The sequence below is a fragment of the Penicillium arizonense genome (assembly GCF_001773325.1).
Source record: "Penicillium arizonense strain CBS 141311 chromosome Unknown PENARI_contig012, whole genome shotgun sequence".
NCBI lineage: Eukaryota > Fungi > Ascomycota > Eurotiomycetes > Eurotiales > Aspergillaceae > Penicillium > Penicillium arizonense.
The window spans coordinates 123,448-140,702 of record NW_019173289.1 but is presented as its reverse complement, the minus strand read 5'-3'; the positions used below and the strand labels follow the sequence as shown (position 1 = coordinate 140,702).

The 17,255-nt window shown below is 50.7% G+C and overlaps 7 protein-coding genes across 7 annotated transcripts; 2 read left to right on the top strand and 5 right to left on the bottom strand.

The window, feature by feature from the left end:
• Nucleotides 1-882: 882 nt before the first annotated feature.
• On the bottom strand, nt 883-2,999 carry PENARI_c012G09288 (aspartate--tRNA ligase MSD1; the record flags this gene model as incomplete). Its single annotated transcript, XM_022633010.1, has 2 exons — nt 883-2,717; nt 2,792-2,999. The coding sequence occupies 2 exons, from the start codon at nt 2,997-2,999 to the stop codon at nt 883-885; spliced, it is 2,043 nt and encodes a 680-aa protein (XP_022487363.1).
• Nucleotides 3,000-3,827: 828 nt separating this feature from the next.
• On the bottom strand, nt 3,828-8,738 carry PENARI_c012G02316 (uncharacterized protein; the record flags this gene model as incomplete). The annotated part of the gene is made up of 3 exons (XM_022632832.1): nt 3,828-5,636; nt 5,714-8,326; nt 8,400-8,738. 3 exons carry the CDS (start codon nt 8,736-8,738, stop codon nt 3,828-3,830), a joined length of 4,761 nt encoding a protein of 1,586 aa, XP_022487118.1.
• Nucleotides 8,739-9,173: 435 nt separating this feature from the next.
• PENARI_c012G07571 (uncharacterized protein) lies at nt 9,174-10,317 on the bottom strand (the record flags this gene model as incomplete). The annotated part of the gene is made up of 3 exons (XM_022632970.1): nt 9,174-9,803; nt 9,858-10,073; nt 10,174-10,317. 3 exons carry the CDS (start codon nt 10,315-10,317, stop codon nt 9,174-9,176), a joined length of 990 nt encoding a protein of 329 aa, XP_022487312.1.
• Nucleotides 10,318-11,186: 869 nt separating this feature from the next.
• PENARI_c012G00576 (FAD-binding oxidoreductase) lies at nt 11,187-12,691 on the bottom strand (the record flags this gene model as incomplete). The annotated part of the gene is made up of 2 exons (XM_022632790.1): nt 11,187-12,379; nt 12,433-12,691. The coding sequence occupies 2 exons, from the start codon at nt 12,689-12,691 to the stop codon at nt 11,187-11,189; spliced, it is 1,452 nt and encodes a 483-aa protein (XP_022487069.1).
• Nucleotides 12,692-13,412: 721 nt separating this feature from the next.
• PENARI_c012G03795 (YeeE/YedE family protein) lies at nt 13,413-14,443 on the top strand (the record flags this gene model as incomplete). The annotated part of the gene is made up of 2 exons (XM_022632864.1): nt 13,413-13,700; nt 13,757-14,443. 2 exons carry the CDS (start codon nt 13,413-13,415, stop codon nt 14,441-14,443), a joined length of 975 nt encoding a protein of 324 aa, XP_022487165.1.
• A 327-nt stretch (nt 14,444-14,770) lies between these two features.
• PENARI_c012G07474 (glutaminyl-peptide cyclotransferase family protein) lies at nt 14,771-15,970 on the bottom strand (the record flags this gene model as incomplete). Its single annotated transcript, XM_022632965.1, has 1 exon — nt 14,771-15,970. The coding sequence occupies one exon, from the start codon at nt 15,968-15,970 to the stop codon at nt 14,771-14,773; it is 1,200 nt and encodes a 399-aa protein (XP_022487274.1).
• Nucleotides 15,971-16,239: 269 nt separating this feature from the next.
• PENARI_c012G06456 (uncharacterized protein) lies at nt 16,240-17,152 on the top strand (the record flags this gene model as incomplete). The annotated part of the gene is made up of 3 exons (XM_022632937.1): nt 16,240-16,471; nt 16,524-16,682; nt 16,737-17,152. 3 exons carry the CDS (start codon nt 16,240-16,242, stop codon nt 17,150-17,152), a joined length of 807 nt encoding a protein of 268 aa, XP_022487101.1.
• Between the last annotated feature and the right edge of the window lie 103 nt (nt 17,153-17,255).

The following is a 17,255-nucleotide window of genomic DNA, read 5'->3' as shown; positions in this document are numbered from 1 at the left end:
ATTTTGCGATGCAGTGATAGTCCGGAGAATGTCTACATCGAGTAACTAGTAATCCTCATGAAACAAAACGCCTTGCCCTGTTTCATCCTGGGATCCTGGTACCCGTAGCTGGAATTCGGCTTCGGGGTAGATAGATCCTAAAGTTGGGCCACATACGACTCGGAAATAGGTTCTTTTGCGTATATGTATGTGAAAATTGGTCTTCACTAGACCTTGAAGAGGAAGTCTTCCCCGTTGCTCAAGTCTTAAAAAATAGCCTGGTCCGAGTGATCATCAAACACGACAGATCAATTCTTAGATAGATGAGCCGACTGGGAGGTCATGCGGGTACAGGGCACAAACTGAAACAGCCATACAATTTACTTCATCGAGGCTGGGTGTTGGTAAGTGAAGGCGTCCGATGGATAGTTCTCAAAAATGAGACGTTCTTACCCGCATCGGGCAATTTGACCGTTGGCCCTAAAAGGAGCCACACGCTAGACAAGCCACAACGCCCAGCTGACCACAAATAAAGGATTCGGGTAGCCCTGTCCAGACGTGGGCCTCTGTTCCCGTTTCTGTTAGACGCATAATTAGCCTTTGATATACTTCGGGCCCGTTTCAGGTCTAATTCTAGCCTCACGTATTGGATGTATCGATTTTAGCCGGCCGGGCCGGGGATCCCTCAGGGCCAGGGCTGGGTGGTATGATATCAGATCTTTACGTGGGTTGACACGGATATAGTGAGATGCGTATTATGTCGGAATTTCTCAAGCTAATGGCTCGTAGAATGGTGGGTATAGTACACGGATATAGTACAAAAATTGGTACATGTAGTTCTCGTTGAGAACCGGAATACGCATGCCCATGCATCGGATATAAGCACGAATTCAGCGTGCTGATCTACTTCCTCAATTTCAGGTGGTAAGTCTCCAATGCTTGCTCGGTCATGGGACTCGGCGCCCCGACCATCGCGTCGTCGCCTCCTCTTCCGGTTTTCGGGAAAGCAATCACATCCCGCACAGATTCTTTGCCTAGCATTACAGCAACAAGTCTGTCAAAGCCCAATGCCAGACCCGCATGCGGCGGACATCCAGAGCGCAGAGCATCGAGCAGATGCGAGAAGTCATCCAACCGCTCAGCTGGCATTTTCAAGATTTCACGGAAGATGAATTCCTGGACCGCTGCATCGTGGATACGGCGACTTCCACCGCCCAGCTCGACTCCGTTCACGACTAGGTCGTAGTGGTCGGCCACGGCCTGCGTAGGGTCTGTGAGGAGGAGGTCGACATCAGCGGGGGTCTTGGGTGCGGTGAAGGGGTGGTGCGTTGAGGAGATGCCTGCTGCGCCACCCTGGCCTGGCTCTGAGTCCGAGGAGGGGGAGAAGAGAGGGAAGTCGACGACCCAGAGGAAGTCGAATCCTGTAGGGGCGGGCTTGAAGCCCGTCGAAACGCTTGAAGCGTGTAGTGCACGGCGTAGGTCACCGATAGGAGTTGAGCCGCCAGAGAAGGGGGCACGAGGTCGTGCTTGAAGGATGATCAAGTCACCGTGATCGGGGTCCAACAGCTCTTCGACATGCTCAGCGGCCTGGAAGCCAAAGGGCTGTAGTCCGCAGAGAGGCTGCTTGCCGTTGTAGATGAAGACACCCGGGCCACCGTCGGGGTTGTTGTTGAACGGCGCACCAGCAGGCGAGTCGAGGAATTGAGTGATGAATTTGTGGGTTTCGGCCGGATCGTTTTCGTTTCCTTCAAGCTTGAAAGCCTCCACGATGGGATCCTCCAAGTCAGAAATCTTGCCAATCAAATCCACGGGCAAAAGTTGATCAAGTCGAATAATTTCCATGCCGTATCTTGTGTCTGGCTTGTCAGAGCCGTACTTAGCCATGACTTCCTGATATGGGACCTTTCGGAATGGGCCTTCCGGGGCAGGGTCTTTCATCAACGATGACCAAAGTCGACGAATGACTCCCTCGATTGTACGCATCACATCGTCTCCGGTAGCAAAAGACATCTCCATATCAAGCTGAGTAAATTCTGGCTGGCGATCGGCCCTCAGATCCTCATCACGGAAGCAGCGCGCAAACTGATAATACCGCGGCAAGCCACTAGCCATAAGAATCTGCTTATACTGCTGCGGACTCTGAGGCAAAGCATAAGCCAATCCCTCACGGCGAGTAGGAACAATAAATTCACGCGCACCCTCAGGGGTAGACTTGAACAAGAGCGGTGTCTCAATTTCAAAAAACGGCGGAGACTGCTCCTCCAGCTCTTTCTTGCAGAGGTTATGAGCGCGGGCCCGGAATCGCAATGCCTCACGTAGCTCTGCATCCGAGCGCAGCTGTAGGTATCGCTGCTCAGGCGGGAACACCGTTTCGGGGGTCATAATGGTCTCTTTGGGGAAGTCGTTCAGAGGGTGAATCTCCTCCAATGCGAGCTCCCATGAATCCTCGGCGGGCTTATCGGCTGATTCCGAGGCTTTGGCTTTCTTCTTTTGTACGATGCCGCGCACAGCTACGGGGCTGTTTGCATTGAGGGCTTTGAGCTTCTCGAAGGCATTGTTCTTGGCGAATGCGACGACTTGCAGGCTGTGTTGTAGAGTTGGATCGGCCAAGCGCACGAACGACAGTTTCTTGGAAAGATCAGAACGCTGGCCAAGATACCCGTGTAGCACAACTTCGGTGTTTGGCTCGGCCTGTGCGAAAAATGTCTCGAAGTCATGAGTCGCCGGAGGGAAGTCGACTGTAGGAAATGATATACATTAGTCAAGGTTCAAAGTTGAGGACAGTGGACATTAGAAGGAAGCTTCAACATACCAGCCCGCTTATAAGCCTCTAAAAAAGCTGGAAGCTCTTTAGGAGGCTCCTGCAGCAGGCAAGCTCGAGCATGGAAATACCGCGGCGCATGAAGCGGCCGGTGGCATTGTCTCGGCAGTGCAGCAGCACGACCACGAAGAATATTCGAGATCTCAATATAACTGGACCTCAAACGCAAAGAGCGCATCGGCAGCACACCGATTGGCATATTGCAACGCTAAAACAAAGACAAAGCACAGTAGACAACAAGAGTCAGATCTGATCAAACCACAAAAACCGGCAGAACTGCTCCCCGCCCTGGGAGCGGACTAGCGCGGGCAGAAATAAAACCCGCGCGATTTTCTCTTTTTCTTTCTTTTCTTCATCCTTCCAAGTTTTATACTTGTGAGTCCTCCTGTGCCCCTTTGATCACTTTATTTGCATTTACTGACTGCTATTCCAGAATGATGAAAGCCTAGTGTGTTATATATGAGACAGTCTCTTCCCTCTGAGACGTGCGGCTCTCTTTCTTCGGAGAGCTTAAGGGCTGTACGACTCGAGGGGTGGGTTTGTGATATAGGCGTTCGGCATACCAACCTTGTTTACATGACGGACGCGATGAAGGCATCTCTGATCCTTTTTACAAACTTGAAGGTGTTACCACGGCGTTGAGCGGTGGTTGAGGCTGGTCCTCGTTGGAAGGGAATGGATGCTGGATTGGCTTTGAAGACATTGCTATCTGACAGTCGTCCTCTCTTCTGGCTTTGATATTTTATCTAGCTGGCCGTGGATCTTGTGTCCCTCGCGCCATGTTCGAGTGCTTTGACTCGGTGGTCATCACATGTAGCTTTGAAGCACCAAGCAATGAAATGCATGCATGGCAACAGGGGCTATTTCAAGACTACATGAGAGGATACTGTTCAAAGTTCTCGCAATAAAAAATCAACTCGCATTTGCATATGTCACAGTTTTCCAATCTGATGCATCTAAAACTGTACAAACTTGGTAACCACTTTTTTCTTTCAATCCCACACCACATTCACATCAACAACTCCAATCACTCAAAAATCATCTTCTCCAAAATTTCCTTCTCCCCACTATTCTCAACAAGATTCCTAAAAACACCCCCTTCAATCCCCATAAGATCCCTAGGCGTACCAAACTCCGCCGCCTTCCCAGCATCCATAACAAGAATCCGATCAAAATCAGCAATAGTGCTCAACCGATGCGCAATAACCAGCAGAGTGGTAGCATTGCGCCCAAACTCAGCCCGAATAGACGTCTGAATCAACGCATCAGTCTCCATATCCACAGCCGACGTCGCCTCATCCAGAACCATAATCTTCGGCCTGGATACGATGGCACGGGCTAGACAAAGGAGTTGGCGCTGGCCTTGTGAGAGGTTCAATCCTCCTTCAGAGATCGTCGCTGACAGAGATGTGAATGCGTTCGCGTTCGTCTTCTGTGTCTGTGCAGGCTCGGGTGTCGTAGCACCGGTATCACTAGGTTGACGGGGTGTGGCAGTCCGTGACGTGAGTGTTAACTCGTCATCGTCTGCTTCGGAAATGAGATGCACGCGCGCTAGTGCATCGTACAGTTCTGTATCACTGTATTCGTCGAACGGATCCAGGTTCGATCGGACAGTGCCAGAGAAGAGGACTGGGTCTTGTGGAATGATAGCAAGGCGACTGCGGAGGTCGTGCAGTTTAATTTTGGATACGTCCAATCCATCGATGACGATTTCACCGGATCTCGCCTCCAGGAAGCGGAATAGTGCGAGCGTTAATGATGATTTTCCCGCGCCTGTGCGTCCAACCACGCCTACGCGCTGGTTCTTTTCAACTGCGAAGCTCAGTCCGTTCAGCACGGGTGGGAGGTCTGGTGCGTAGCCCACGACCAGATCGTTGACTTCTAGTCGGCCCTCTGTTGGCCAGGCGGCTGGTGCATCTGCGCCTCCCTGGTTTTCGATTTCGATGTTGGAGTATTCGATGACGCGCTCTGTGGCGTTCATGTTTAGCTCAAGGTTGGCGTATTGGCGGAGGGCCATTGCGATTGCGGAGTTATACTGCAGTGTGAAGCTCAGAGCGAAACCAGCTAGGGACGCAGTGATACCGGGGACGTAGACGATGAGAGCGGCAGTGAGTGTCGAGAAGATGGCACCGACGACGTTCATGCGGAAGCCTAGCCAGCGGTTGAAGAGCCAGAGGTTCCACCAAGCTTGGGCATGGCGGTTGATCTTGCTGTACATGATTTCGATGTATGTGTCCGGTTTGCTGAAGGCGCGGATTGTGATCAGGCCCGCGAGACTCGAGCCGAATTGTTCAAAGACGGGGCTCTTGGCTGTGCTTTCTAGTCTTTTAATCTGGCGCGCGCCTGCTAGGTAGGTAAGGGATAGCTTTAGGCATATCAGTAGGAGGACCGCGGCGAATACTATCACCACTGGGGACACGAGCATTCCGGCTATCATAATTCCCAGGACCTCCAAGACCTTGCCGACGAAGAAGCCCATGTCGTAGCCGATTCGGGAGTCGAGCGAGTGGAAGTCTGCTGTGAAGCGATTGAGGATTCGTCCTAGTGGGACTGTGTCGAGCCATCGGAGTGGTGCGCGGAGGACGGCGAAGATTAGGCCGTTAAATAGGTTTCTTGAGGCTTGCACTGCTGCGCGGAGAACGAAATAGTATCGAAGTGATCCGGCGATGCATGCAATGACGGAGAGTGTAACGTAGATTCCGAGATACATGGCAAGGCTGTCGTCCTGTGGGGGTGGTGTCGGTTGCATGGTGTGCTGTAGTAGGACTTGGTACTGCTCAGGGTGTGCTTGAGTACTGCTCGACGATGATCTTGTCCAGATATTGATCCACCAAGCCTGAAAAAAATGTTAGTATAACTCACACACGGCGTAAAAGATAGACTCCTCGGCAGCCTTTGGGAATGTTCACTTACTCGTCCAACCATGAGAGCCGCAAATATCAAAAAGACCGACACAGTCATGATCCAGTATGCCACCGAGCCACCCATACCCAAGAAAGCACCATAAATCGCAAGTCGCACAGAGCCAATCTCGCGCTTCTCATCCTCGACAAACTTCTTCGGTGCAGGAGTGTTCTCTGGTGGATTCCCATTTCCATTGGAAGCATGGCCATTAGTATGACCATTTGCAGCCGTACTCGGCCGTCTATGAGAAGTATTGGAGATAACCTTCTGTAGGGTTGTCTCCTCACCATTCAAGAATTCACGGCTTTCATCATCAATCAAAGCATTATTTGCCTCTTCGGCAGCACGCTCCTCACGAAGGATATCCTCCAGATGATGCGATTCTTTGAGATCATCAATGGTACCTGCGTATTTGATGCGTCCATTCTCTAACAGAACAGAGTATTCCGTGAGAGGAAGACAGAGTGCAACATGGTGAGTAACCAGGACACGGGTTCGACCCTGTCCAAGCTCACCAGTGACTGCATGCTCGTAGACGTGACGGCCAGTGTGTGCATCCAAAGCACTGAAGATATCATCCATGATTAGGATCCCAGCCCGGGAATACAACGCCCGAGCGAAGGAAACACGCCAGCGCTGACCACCACTCAAGTTCACGCCATTGGCACCGATGTCAGTCAAGTCACCATCAGGCAGCATTTCGAAGTCTTTCTCCAAAGCACAAGCGAAGATGACCTTTTTGTAGCGCTCTGCATCGTCGGGTAGTCCATATAAGACATTCTCCTTGATTGTTGCATTTTCAATCCATGGGATTTGCGCAACATATGCAATAGCCGAGTCGATGATCCAGTTGGCCTTTGTTGCGAGATGGTCGTAGCGCTCCCTGATGGGAGGTGGAACAGGTGCTTTGACCGTTCCACCGACCACATCACATTCACCCAGAATAGATGAGAGGAGCAGACTCTTTCCAGAGCCTGTGCGACCAGATACCACGCTCAGGCTTTTTGTCGGGAACTTCAAGTTCATATCGCGGAGGACGAACCTGTCTTCGTTATCCTGTGCATCTGCCTCGGCAGGCCATGCGACAGAGGCATTTTCGAAGGCGATATAGTCCGCAGGAACTGTATTCACAATTTTCTCCGAGGTAGCCATGAACTTATCGATTCGATCGGCGCTGACCTTGGCCTCAAGACCAACAGACGTAAGCTCAGGGAGAACAGCCAGTGCCATCTCCAGCGAACTGAAAACGGACATGGCTGTAAAAGCCACAGAGGCTGTCAACCCGCCATGGATCATGGCATATGTAGCCAAGGAGACAGCAGACAGCCCGACAGGACCCAGAATCCAGATCGAAATCAGGCCAATATCGGCTAAGAATGCAGCCCATAATGCGCCCAGCTCTGTCTCTCGCGTCTCCCGTACCCGTGTCTGCCATTGTTCTTCCAATGCAGAGAACTTGATCTGCCGAATTCCTTGCAGCACCTCTGTGACGATAGCCAGCTTTTGGTCGCGGAACTTCATCAATCGATCTTGGGCATTCGAGTATTTTCTAGCGGCGTAGATGTTCAACGGCGTAACAAGGGCGGATACGGCAAGACCGGCAAAGGTGCTTCGCCAGCCGAGAATTTGAACAAGGAATCCGCAACCGATGATAATCTTAATGATGGCGAGGGGAATGATATAGTTGAAAGCAGCGAAGTCGGAGATTCGTCGCGCGTCCACAGCCGCAAGGTTGATAATACTCTGACGGCTCTTCTTGATCGCCTCTTCTGCATCTTCCTCGGCTTCCTGCTCAGCCTCTGCTCCAGTGGTTGGAGTATCAGACCCATTCTTCGCACTGGATTTCTTTGTATGCTTCGCATCCTTCCGACGCATAGCCTTGGCAAAGATAACCGCAGACAACTCGGCATAAATCGGCACACCAATTCGAGAATAAATAACCCAAAACAACCAAGCCTCAACACTGGACGAAATAAACATCAATCCGCCCAGCGCCAAAACCCACAGATACGACGCCCCAGCATTCCAATACGGAGTATTGCGCAATTCAAGCGTCTTAAGAATCTGAAACAAAGCAACCTGGGGACCGAAGCTCAAAAAGCAACATGTAAGAGTAAGTATCATCTGAACCGTCAACGCGCCAGCATGCGCAAAGATGATCCCCTTCCATATCTTGCGATCCTTCCTGGCCTTCTCGAATTTCTCTTTTAGAAAGCCTGCGCGCTTCGACGCAGGCAGTTTAGGGATATCATCGAGAGTGAGTGTACTTTTCTGCGCGGCATCATCTAGTAAGCCTGCAGCCCAGCTAAATGAGAACCGATTCAGCACGGAAACTGAATACTCTTGGTCGACCACTTTGTCTTCGTGGTGTACATCCGGGCGACGGGGTATCAACACGCAGAATAATGCGCGCAGAGATGCGCAGGCGATTTGCGATAATTGGAGGGCGATCCAGGTCCGGTCGTGGGGGATTACCCGGCGTGCATAGACGATCAGACCTAGTTCAACGCATGGAGCGGCGATTGCAATGATACTTCCGCCAAAGGCGAAGCCACCTAGGACGTAGCGGTATGTCGGTCGGGGTTCAGTGAAGAAGGCGATAGATTGGATAGCCAGGAAAGTCTAGAATATAATAACTTAGCATGTTTCGTTTTTAACTATGGTTCTGGTGATTTCTTGTTTCTGGGTCACTCACCCACACGCCGAACTGCAACCATTCCAGCAGGATATAATCCCCAACGTTGCCCATCAATGTCGTGAGAACAGCCAACGCTAACGTGATTAGGAACCCGGCAGCGGAGAATACCGCAATGGTAATTCTCTGCCATTTATCCGAAAACGCTTGGAGAGATTCCTCGGTCGCCTCGCCGTCTTCGTCGCGGTATTCATCCTTGGCTAGCAAGATGGGTTCGTAGTTGCGACTTTTGCGCGCAATGCGAGTCACGATACTTCGGATGGCTGGTATGCTATCCAGCGCGACTAGCGACAAGGCTAGAATGCTTGTCGTTGTGGAAGTTACCGCGTAGGGGGCCATTATTCATGTCGTCCCTGGCGGGGAGATGCACGAAAAAAAGAAAGAAGAAAAAAAGCGAGCGAAAAACATCATACAAGTAGCGTGTCTTATCTAGGTACACTTGGAGTTAGCGCCAGCCATGGAGGTAAGGTGACGGTGAGCGGGGAAGCTTAGACCGCAACTTGGTGACTCAGACGCGTTGTATACTTATATTATAGGTAGAAATACGGATAGAGGGGATAGTCTAGACGGGTTTGACTCACAATGACTGCATGCACGAAGTACAAGAGACCTATCGGCTGCTAAGCATCGGGGACCATATTGGGAATACTCCACTAGTGGATCAACGAGTCACAGATAAGTACGAAGTGCATATATGTACCTATGTACTGACTGTAGCCAAGAAACATATACCGTGGATGGATCAACTTTCTCTATTGTACTTCTAGTACGATACTAATGCAGGACAGGTCTCCACCCCCGTCTGGGCACAAAACCTTGAACACCCTCATCTTCAAGAACATGCAGTCCTAATCGCCCCGTAAGAACACTCCGCTCCACCTCCGGCCCGTGCACATGGAATGGCTCAAAGCCCCCGTCGGACTTCCGGCCCCAGAACTTCGACTTCGCCTTCCGCTTACTAGATTGTGAATGCTGCTCTGGACTCGGCTCGAATCCCGAGTTTATGCGATCCAGACTGAGATACCAGCGTCGTTGGTGGATCGAGCCTATGGTATTTGTGGAGCCGGGATAGGCGTTTTTGAGTTGGATGTCCAGGTCGGGGTCGTGGTCAGAATCGGTACCGTTTTTTGGATCGGATTTGGATCTTGAGAGTGTTAATCGGTCTTGGTGAGTTCTTGATGTAGGTGGAGATGCCGTTCGGTCGGGTTCAGGGGGTGGCGGTGAAGCCGATTCCGAGTCTGAGGTTGATGGCGCTTGTGGTACTGTATGTGTGGAATGGTGGCGTCGGCGCCGTTTTAGGCCTTGGCGGATTGGTTTCTGGAAATTGGTGGTTTTGTCCATGCGAAGGGAAATCGTGTAGTCTTTTGGTAGACGGGTTCCATGTAATCGGAGTCGGATTTTGCCCTAGGATGGACCTATTAGAATAATACCCACCTTGTTTGCAAAATTGAAACATACATTTTGAAATGCTTCGTGCAACTTTGCGCTATCAGACATCTGCTGTTCCAACGAAATAGATGCAGGAACAGATCCCTCATCGGAGATCTCAGACCTTGAATCATCCGTCTCAGGAGCAGACGGACCCTCCATCGGATAAGGCAGAACTTCATATTCGCCAGTATCCCAGATGATCATACTTCCCGTTTTATGAGAAGCCGTCTCAATAAGATGATTCTAAAACAGAGTCAGCAATCAAAGAATATATCAGTTGATGGCAGCAGTACCCATAAACAATGAATGCGAGTCTCAGTCGCATTCCGATTCAATTGCTTACTATTCGGATCACCCGGCATTCCATACATAACCGCCCAGCTGACAGAGCTCGTCTCTGAGATCTGTAGTCGGAGATCATAATGGGGACCTGCGACGGGGTGATCGTGTTGATGAATGACGAAGTGGCGGCCTTCTGGGTGTTCATTGCGTCTGTATAGATCGATCCATTCTCCAATCGGCAGTTGAGGGAATGGCTGATATGGGGGTGGACGCATGCATTGGTTCAACTTGGTGGATATAATCTTTAGATGGTCCTTCACTTGAACTTGGCCTGCTTCTATAGCGGCAAGACTTGGCGTGGTGTTTGACTGGCGCGCGTTGGATGAAAATGCGTTTCTTCCATCCTGACCTTTCCTGCCGTGGGATCCCTTTGGTGGCGGAGATACAGATGCACTTAAGCTTGCGAGGATTGGTCGCGTATTTCGAGATGCTTGTTCTTTCGGCTCATGCTCTGGGCTGTTTTCTCGGCTGCTTTCTGGGTTGCAGGCGCGCTTCATGATCTGCAAGTCAGATGGGATAGCGGTCTGCAAAGATCATGTGGCAGTTCAAGCCATCGTTCCTAAACTATGTAATGCCCAAAATTGAGATGTACTTGCGAAGAAGATTGGAAAGTTGATGTCGATCCGTTGCAGAGCTTAGTCATCGACAAACGGTGCGCCCATCACCTGGGCATGGTAAATTGAACATACGTTATTTAATCGTATACATGGCAAAGTCTTCGATACACATTTATCAACAGGCTGACACAAAGTAAGATCAATTCAACTGGTAAGTGGATATATATATTTAAGGATGGAGTCAATAGCTCGAAGGAATTCACACTGCTAACTCGCTAAATAACTATCTGAATCGCTTTAAAACTAAATGAGCATGCAGGGTCGAAGCTACCAATAAGAAGCATGAAAGATGAAAGATAAAACTTCCTGCAAGTATTCGATCTTTGTCTTCGTCCAGTAAAACACACCAATCTGTTCCGGAAGGGAACCCAGCCACAAGATCCCAGCTTGAAAACCCCTAAACCTCACGAGATCCAGGGGTATGAGGATTAACTTCCACGCTCTGTGGGTTATGGAAGACATCCTTCGGGTCGACGGCAGTCTTAATATTCTGAAGTCGACCGAGATTGGGTCCCCAATAGGCCTCCTGAGCGTGTTTGAGGTAAGGATCAACATATCCTGGGTAAGAACGCACAGGACCTGGTGGGCGGTTCCCAATGATCACTTCATGCAAGCGATTGAGGAACCGTTTCATGATAAAGCCCGGGGGCTCAAAGCCGGCGACTGCATATGACTGCATCCACATGATAGCATCGCGATGACCGTATGAGGTTGCATTCATGGGAACATCGTTGGTTGCTCCGCCTTCCAGGTCAAAGATCACCCACCAAGTGGGAGTACCCTTTGGTGCAGCATCCAGGTATGTGAATAAGGCAACCAGGTCATGCTCGGTGAACAGCTCGTCAGCCGTGAAGGACAATGACTTGGCGTAAAAAGAGGTGAGTACGCTGCCAGTGAGACGGAGCAAGTAATCCTCAGCCGTGTGAGCCAGCAAAGATAGCCAGTTGGTGATATATGCCACGTTCCCCATGCTTTGAAGAGGCAGATCGTTTTCCATCTCGAACTCTCGAAATTCATCCCTGGTCCCAAAGAAGGTGCCCATGATAATGATACCATCTTGAAAGACCGTGAGATCGGTGGAAAAGTTCCGAGTGAGGTTCGGCTTCGCCACAATATTCTGCCAGGCCATAAACAGCTTCACCTTGTCGAGCACATCCCCCTGACTGAAGGTATACTGGTATTGAATCGCAGCCTTGGGGATTTCATGAGTGCGAACTTTGAACTCCGTAATGATACCAAAGCTAGCAGCAGCACCTTTGATAGCCCAGAAAATGTCTTGGTTTTGTGTGTCCGATGCTGTCACCACACTGGAATTGGCCAACACGACTTCAGCCTCCACGACATGATCTAGCGACATTCCCCACTGTCGAGACATGAGACCAAGACCGCCGATGGTAAAGTGACCACCGACACCGACTTGTGGGCAAGACCCATGTGACATAGCCCGACCACCAGCATGCAGAAGACGATCCTGAAGATCGCCAAGGTTTGTACCGGCTCCAATCGTGGCAACGTGAGTATCGGGGTCCATAGAGAAAATTTGGAAGTTCTTCAGATCCACGACGACATGACCATCTGCTCCGCCGAGACCTGTCATGGACCCTATTAGCGTGTGCCGATTTCAGGTTCCAAATGTTCTCTACCGTAGTTCCCATAGCTGTGACCTCCACTGTAGGCCTGCACCTTGTAGTTCTGCGCAGCAGCACAACTCACGATCTGGGCTACCTGGGCTGTAGTCTTGGGGTAAGTGACCACGGTGGGATGGACTGGAATGGCCAGGTTGTAAGATGGCTCGATACGGAACTCGTATAGCAAGTCTCCTCGAAACGTGACGAGATTAGGGTCGCTTCCCACAGCGGCCACGAAGCATGCACGTCCGGCGACGCTGGCTGAGTTTCCCATCTTGCAAGTATATCAGAGATGGGATGTGAGATTTCGGGATGGGCCTGAGGGATGAAGAGGTCAAGTTCACAGCTCGGGAGAGAGCAGTGGGTTGAGGATGAGATCAAACAGGGCAACAGCAGGATGGCACCTGCCTGGTCTGCTGGACAGTTGACTTTTCATGTTGTGTTTGTGTTCCCAACCTGTCGACGTGTATACTTGGGTGACTTTCTCATCCTGGATTGTATTGCTGTATTGCTGGACGTTCTTCAAGACCCCCGGTGTTCTTCAGTTGCATTATTACTGCATACATCCAGTCCCCGAGCCAAAACATGGTTGTTTTATGCATCAACCTGTCATACTGACATGCAGGGACTCGTGTAACCATCTAACATCCATGCTGAAGACCGAATCACAATACTTTAAACAAACGAATGTATAAACAAATGTCCGGGGACAAGGAAGGAAATCGGGGATCACAACGGCGACTTGGATGGTCCCCGATCCGGCAATCCTTAAGGGGTGCAAGAATGCGCAAAGCCTAAATTCACCTTCTATGTTCCATTGCTTCTTTCAGACCCCTGTCCATTAAATCTACGATTCACCGGGTCTTCTCTACTTTCGTAGCCTTTGATACGCCAAATTGCCATTAAGCTCAATACAGCCTCAGACCGCACCTCCCGCTATGACATCAGGGAGAAAACTTTGATACCAACATCCGACTCGAGACAGCGAAAATACCATGTTCACGCCAGTCGACACAACCCTAGGTGCGCTATTACTATTCCAGGGGTCATCGGGCCTCTTGCTGCACAATGGCGCTGTGTTCGGCATCTCTTCCCTGCTGTCAGGGATCGCCTTCAACCCCAGTCGTGACAACGTGCCGATCATCGCGGGACTGGTGTCGAGTGTGGTGCCAGTCTATCTCTTCGCACCATCCCTGATCCCGAGTTATCCTGCGGCACCACATTCTTGGGCTTCTGCCGCTGCAACACTGGGGGTAGGCTTCTTGTTGGGTTGGGGAACCAAGGTGAGGAATAGTGGACCCACAACGTCGGGGATCACCAGTTGACATGGATTGAACAGAATGGTCGAGGCTGCACTTCCGGACACATGCTATGTGGCCTTTCTCGTCTTTCGCCCCGTTCGCTGATTGCAACGGCCGTTTTCTTCACGACTGCTTTACTCACCGCGAACTTTGTTGGTGGCGGTGCCAATATACCGGCTTGCGGTGCTACCCCGTGTTATACCCCAGTCTATCCATCAGGACCAGAGTTGGTTTTCATGGCTGGTGCAGTAATCCTAGCTGCGATCACAAACTTCGGCATCGTTCCTCGCAAAGTCCATCGGTCGGAGGAATCGAGGATTGCCTTTTCCTTCATAGCAGGGTTGGAGTTTGGGTTGGGTCTATTGATCTCTGGGATGGCTGACCCTGCCAAGGTCCTCCGATTCTTCGCCTTTTTGACGGAACCGTCTCGGTTTGATCCGTCGTTGGCGTTGATCATTTTGTTTGGAATCGGGCCATCTCTGTTCACTTATATGACCGAGAGACCGGGACAAGTGGTTGCAAAGCCTACTCTAGCAGAGAAATGGCGACTTCCAACAGCGACGGTGGCTGATATTGACTGGCGCTTTGTGGCTGGTGCAGCGGCCTTTGGGCTAGCTTGGGGCTTGAAGGGCGTTTGTCCAGGTCCTGCCGTCTTGCGAACAGTCCTGCAACCAACCTGGGGACTGGCAACGATGTCCGGATACATGCTGGGCAACCTTTTTTGAGAGCTTATGGAGACTGCTCAAATTGTGAACATATTATCTTCTTCCCATTAATTATCGGAGTCGGCGGTTCTCTGGTCCATTCAGTTGAAGGGGCGTTGGTTGCATGAGGGCGGTGCTCGAGAGGGGCAAAGGTTCAAATCTCTCAAAAGCTGTGTTCGGGCGTTATTAGCAGAAGAAAAGAAGTAATGACAAATATTTTGTACAGCGCCAGTTTGGCTGGGAATAGATGCAATTTGTCCTATAATAACTGCAGTGGGTATATAACGGCGGAAAAATGCGAGAATCAAGGGTCCAAGGGAAGTATGGTAAAACAAACGGAAGAATGGCTTACAACTCGGTCTTCTTATTCAAACGAATGGCTTCCGCCTCTGCAGAATCTTGGTCACTGCGACCCTTGATAGTTGCAGGGTGATCGAAATACCCTTCCAACTCCATCCATTCAGCAGCAAATGCGGTAACAAGCATGCCCCAATCTTCGACGGTTTCCGTATCCAAATGTTCACCGTCATCATCAATTGTGTGCCAGACAGAAGGGAAGCCCTTGAATGGAGCATAGTCGATGAGGTGGAGAACTTCGACTCCTTTGGCGAGGAAAGGAAGGTGATCATCCTGGATACCACCCATGGGTGTGAGCTTGTGGCCATCCTTCCCGGAATCAATGAACCATGAGTCAGTCGAGGAAGATTTGAATTGTTTCAGTGATTTGAAACGCTTTTCGAGGGCAGCCAAGTTTTGATAGGCCCAGTGGGTAGTCTCATAGTAAGATTGAATGGTTGGTGACTTCGAACCGAGGAGATCCAAAAGAACAAACAGAGAAATTGATGACAGCGGAGTCTTGAACTCCGACATCGCTGGGTAAAACTGATCATCCCAATGTGTCGCCAAAGCACGTGCACCATACAGGGAATCAGTGTCACTCCATTCTTTGAAGGCTTCCTCACCATCCAAGAAAATGACCTGGATGCCATGTGCGTCTTCAAGAGGCTCGTCGAGGCCCTGCTCCTTCATTGCGGACCATTTCTTCGCCAACGCAGCGTCAATGCTGCGCATTGCATGCATGATCATCGCACATGGGGCTGCACTATCGATACCTCCGATGAACCCTTTCGGCTCGATCTTGCTGTCATAATGGGCGACAAGAGTCAAGCGCTCGACGTCACCAGCCGAGGCCCAGGGAGGATCACGAGTTGCGATAAAGTTCCTAAAGGGAACTTCCTTGCCCTTAGATGTCGGTGTTTTGGCCGTTGAATTCTGCACCTCAATTGTCCATTCTGGCAGGGTGGTTCGAAAGAAGTCGGCAAAGTGATTAAGCACCGCGGTGGAGCCCGGAGTGCCAGGGACGCGGGTCCTTAGTATTGGTGACAACAAGGCGCCATTGTGAATGTCGAAGTCGTCGTTCGGCCGCGGAAGAGCATTTAAAGTCTCATTTGAGATCTTCTCGTATGCGTACACGCGTATAAGGAGCAAGAGAAGGCCCAGCCAAAGGGACACAATGCGGCTAGAGAGGCTGCGATAAGCCGGAGACATGGCGGTAGAAGAAAGTCGCGCTAAACATTCATAGCTTGCGCCAAAACATCGATATGGAAGAATGAGAGGCTTTTCCAGCCAGATAATTTATACCGATGATCTGGCAGCAATGCTAATGAGGAGTTGTCGGAGATGCAGGGGCTTATGCAAGCTCCAAACAGACCTCGGAGGCGGAGGCCAAGGCGGTCGCGATTTTGCCGGAAGATCGGCGCGGATTTATCGCGACAATCAACGTCCATATTCCACTCTTGTTCAATAACTCAGCCACAATGAGACTTAACATCTTGCTCCACCCTCAATTGCGCACGAACCTATCTGAATGCGCCCAGAGAGGCCTTCGGAGGAGCGTTTGGGTCCGGTTCAAGTCACAGATCCCCCGGCCCTCTCAGAAGCATCTGTCACCACTGCCGAAGAAAGAAACGGCTCCTGCTCCTCCGGTCAGAAGGACAGTTACACCTACAACTGGAACGAGTGCCTCGCCTAAACTAAGCACGAGGTCAGGTATGGGAAGCTTTTCGACACTGCGAGTACGCTTGCTGATCAATAGTTGCAGGGCCACCGGAACGGATATTGGTATACTATGGAGGCACAGGCAGAGCTATTTTCCTCGGTACTCTGCGTATTACGACAGTGCTTCTCTTCGGTGCAGCTTGTCTGATTGTTGCACCAGCATGCGCTGTGGCAGATTATCCATGGTATAGCGTTCCAGGCGGTCAGTTTCCTTCTATATTATGCGATCTCGACATCTGAACTAACTCGATCTTAGTAATCGCTGCCGGCGCTTTACCAATGCTGTTCGTTTCATATACTTCAGCTCCTTATGTGAATTTCATTCACCTGGCTTTGCCCGCCTTTGCCAGGAAGTCTCGAGAGGCGGCCATTCAATATGGAAAAGAGCTGCCTCCAACTGCTATGTTGTATCTCACCAGCATGAGGTTCAACACCATTCCACGACAGACAGCTGTGCGTCTCGGAGACCTTGTTCCAGCTCATGATCCCCTTCGCCCTGTTAGCTTCCGCAATTTGAACCCTATGCCGCAGCGGTGGTGGCAGGGGAGAGCTCCCACTCAATTCTATACGGGAGAACACTCCAAGCCTGGTCGACAAACGACTGCTTTCTTCCCAGAGCTATGGGGAAGTATATATCGACAAATTCAGACAGCAAAGTCCTCAACTCGATGATTAAATCTTAGCCGGACTTGATAGTTAGCCGCATCCAGGCCATATTCACCTTTGCTTCCACTCCATCTTATAGATCTTATATGGACTGTCTCATCTTTTGTCT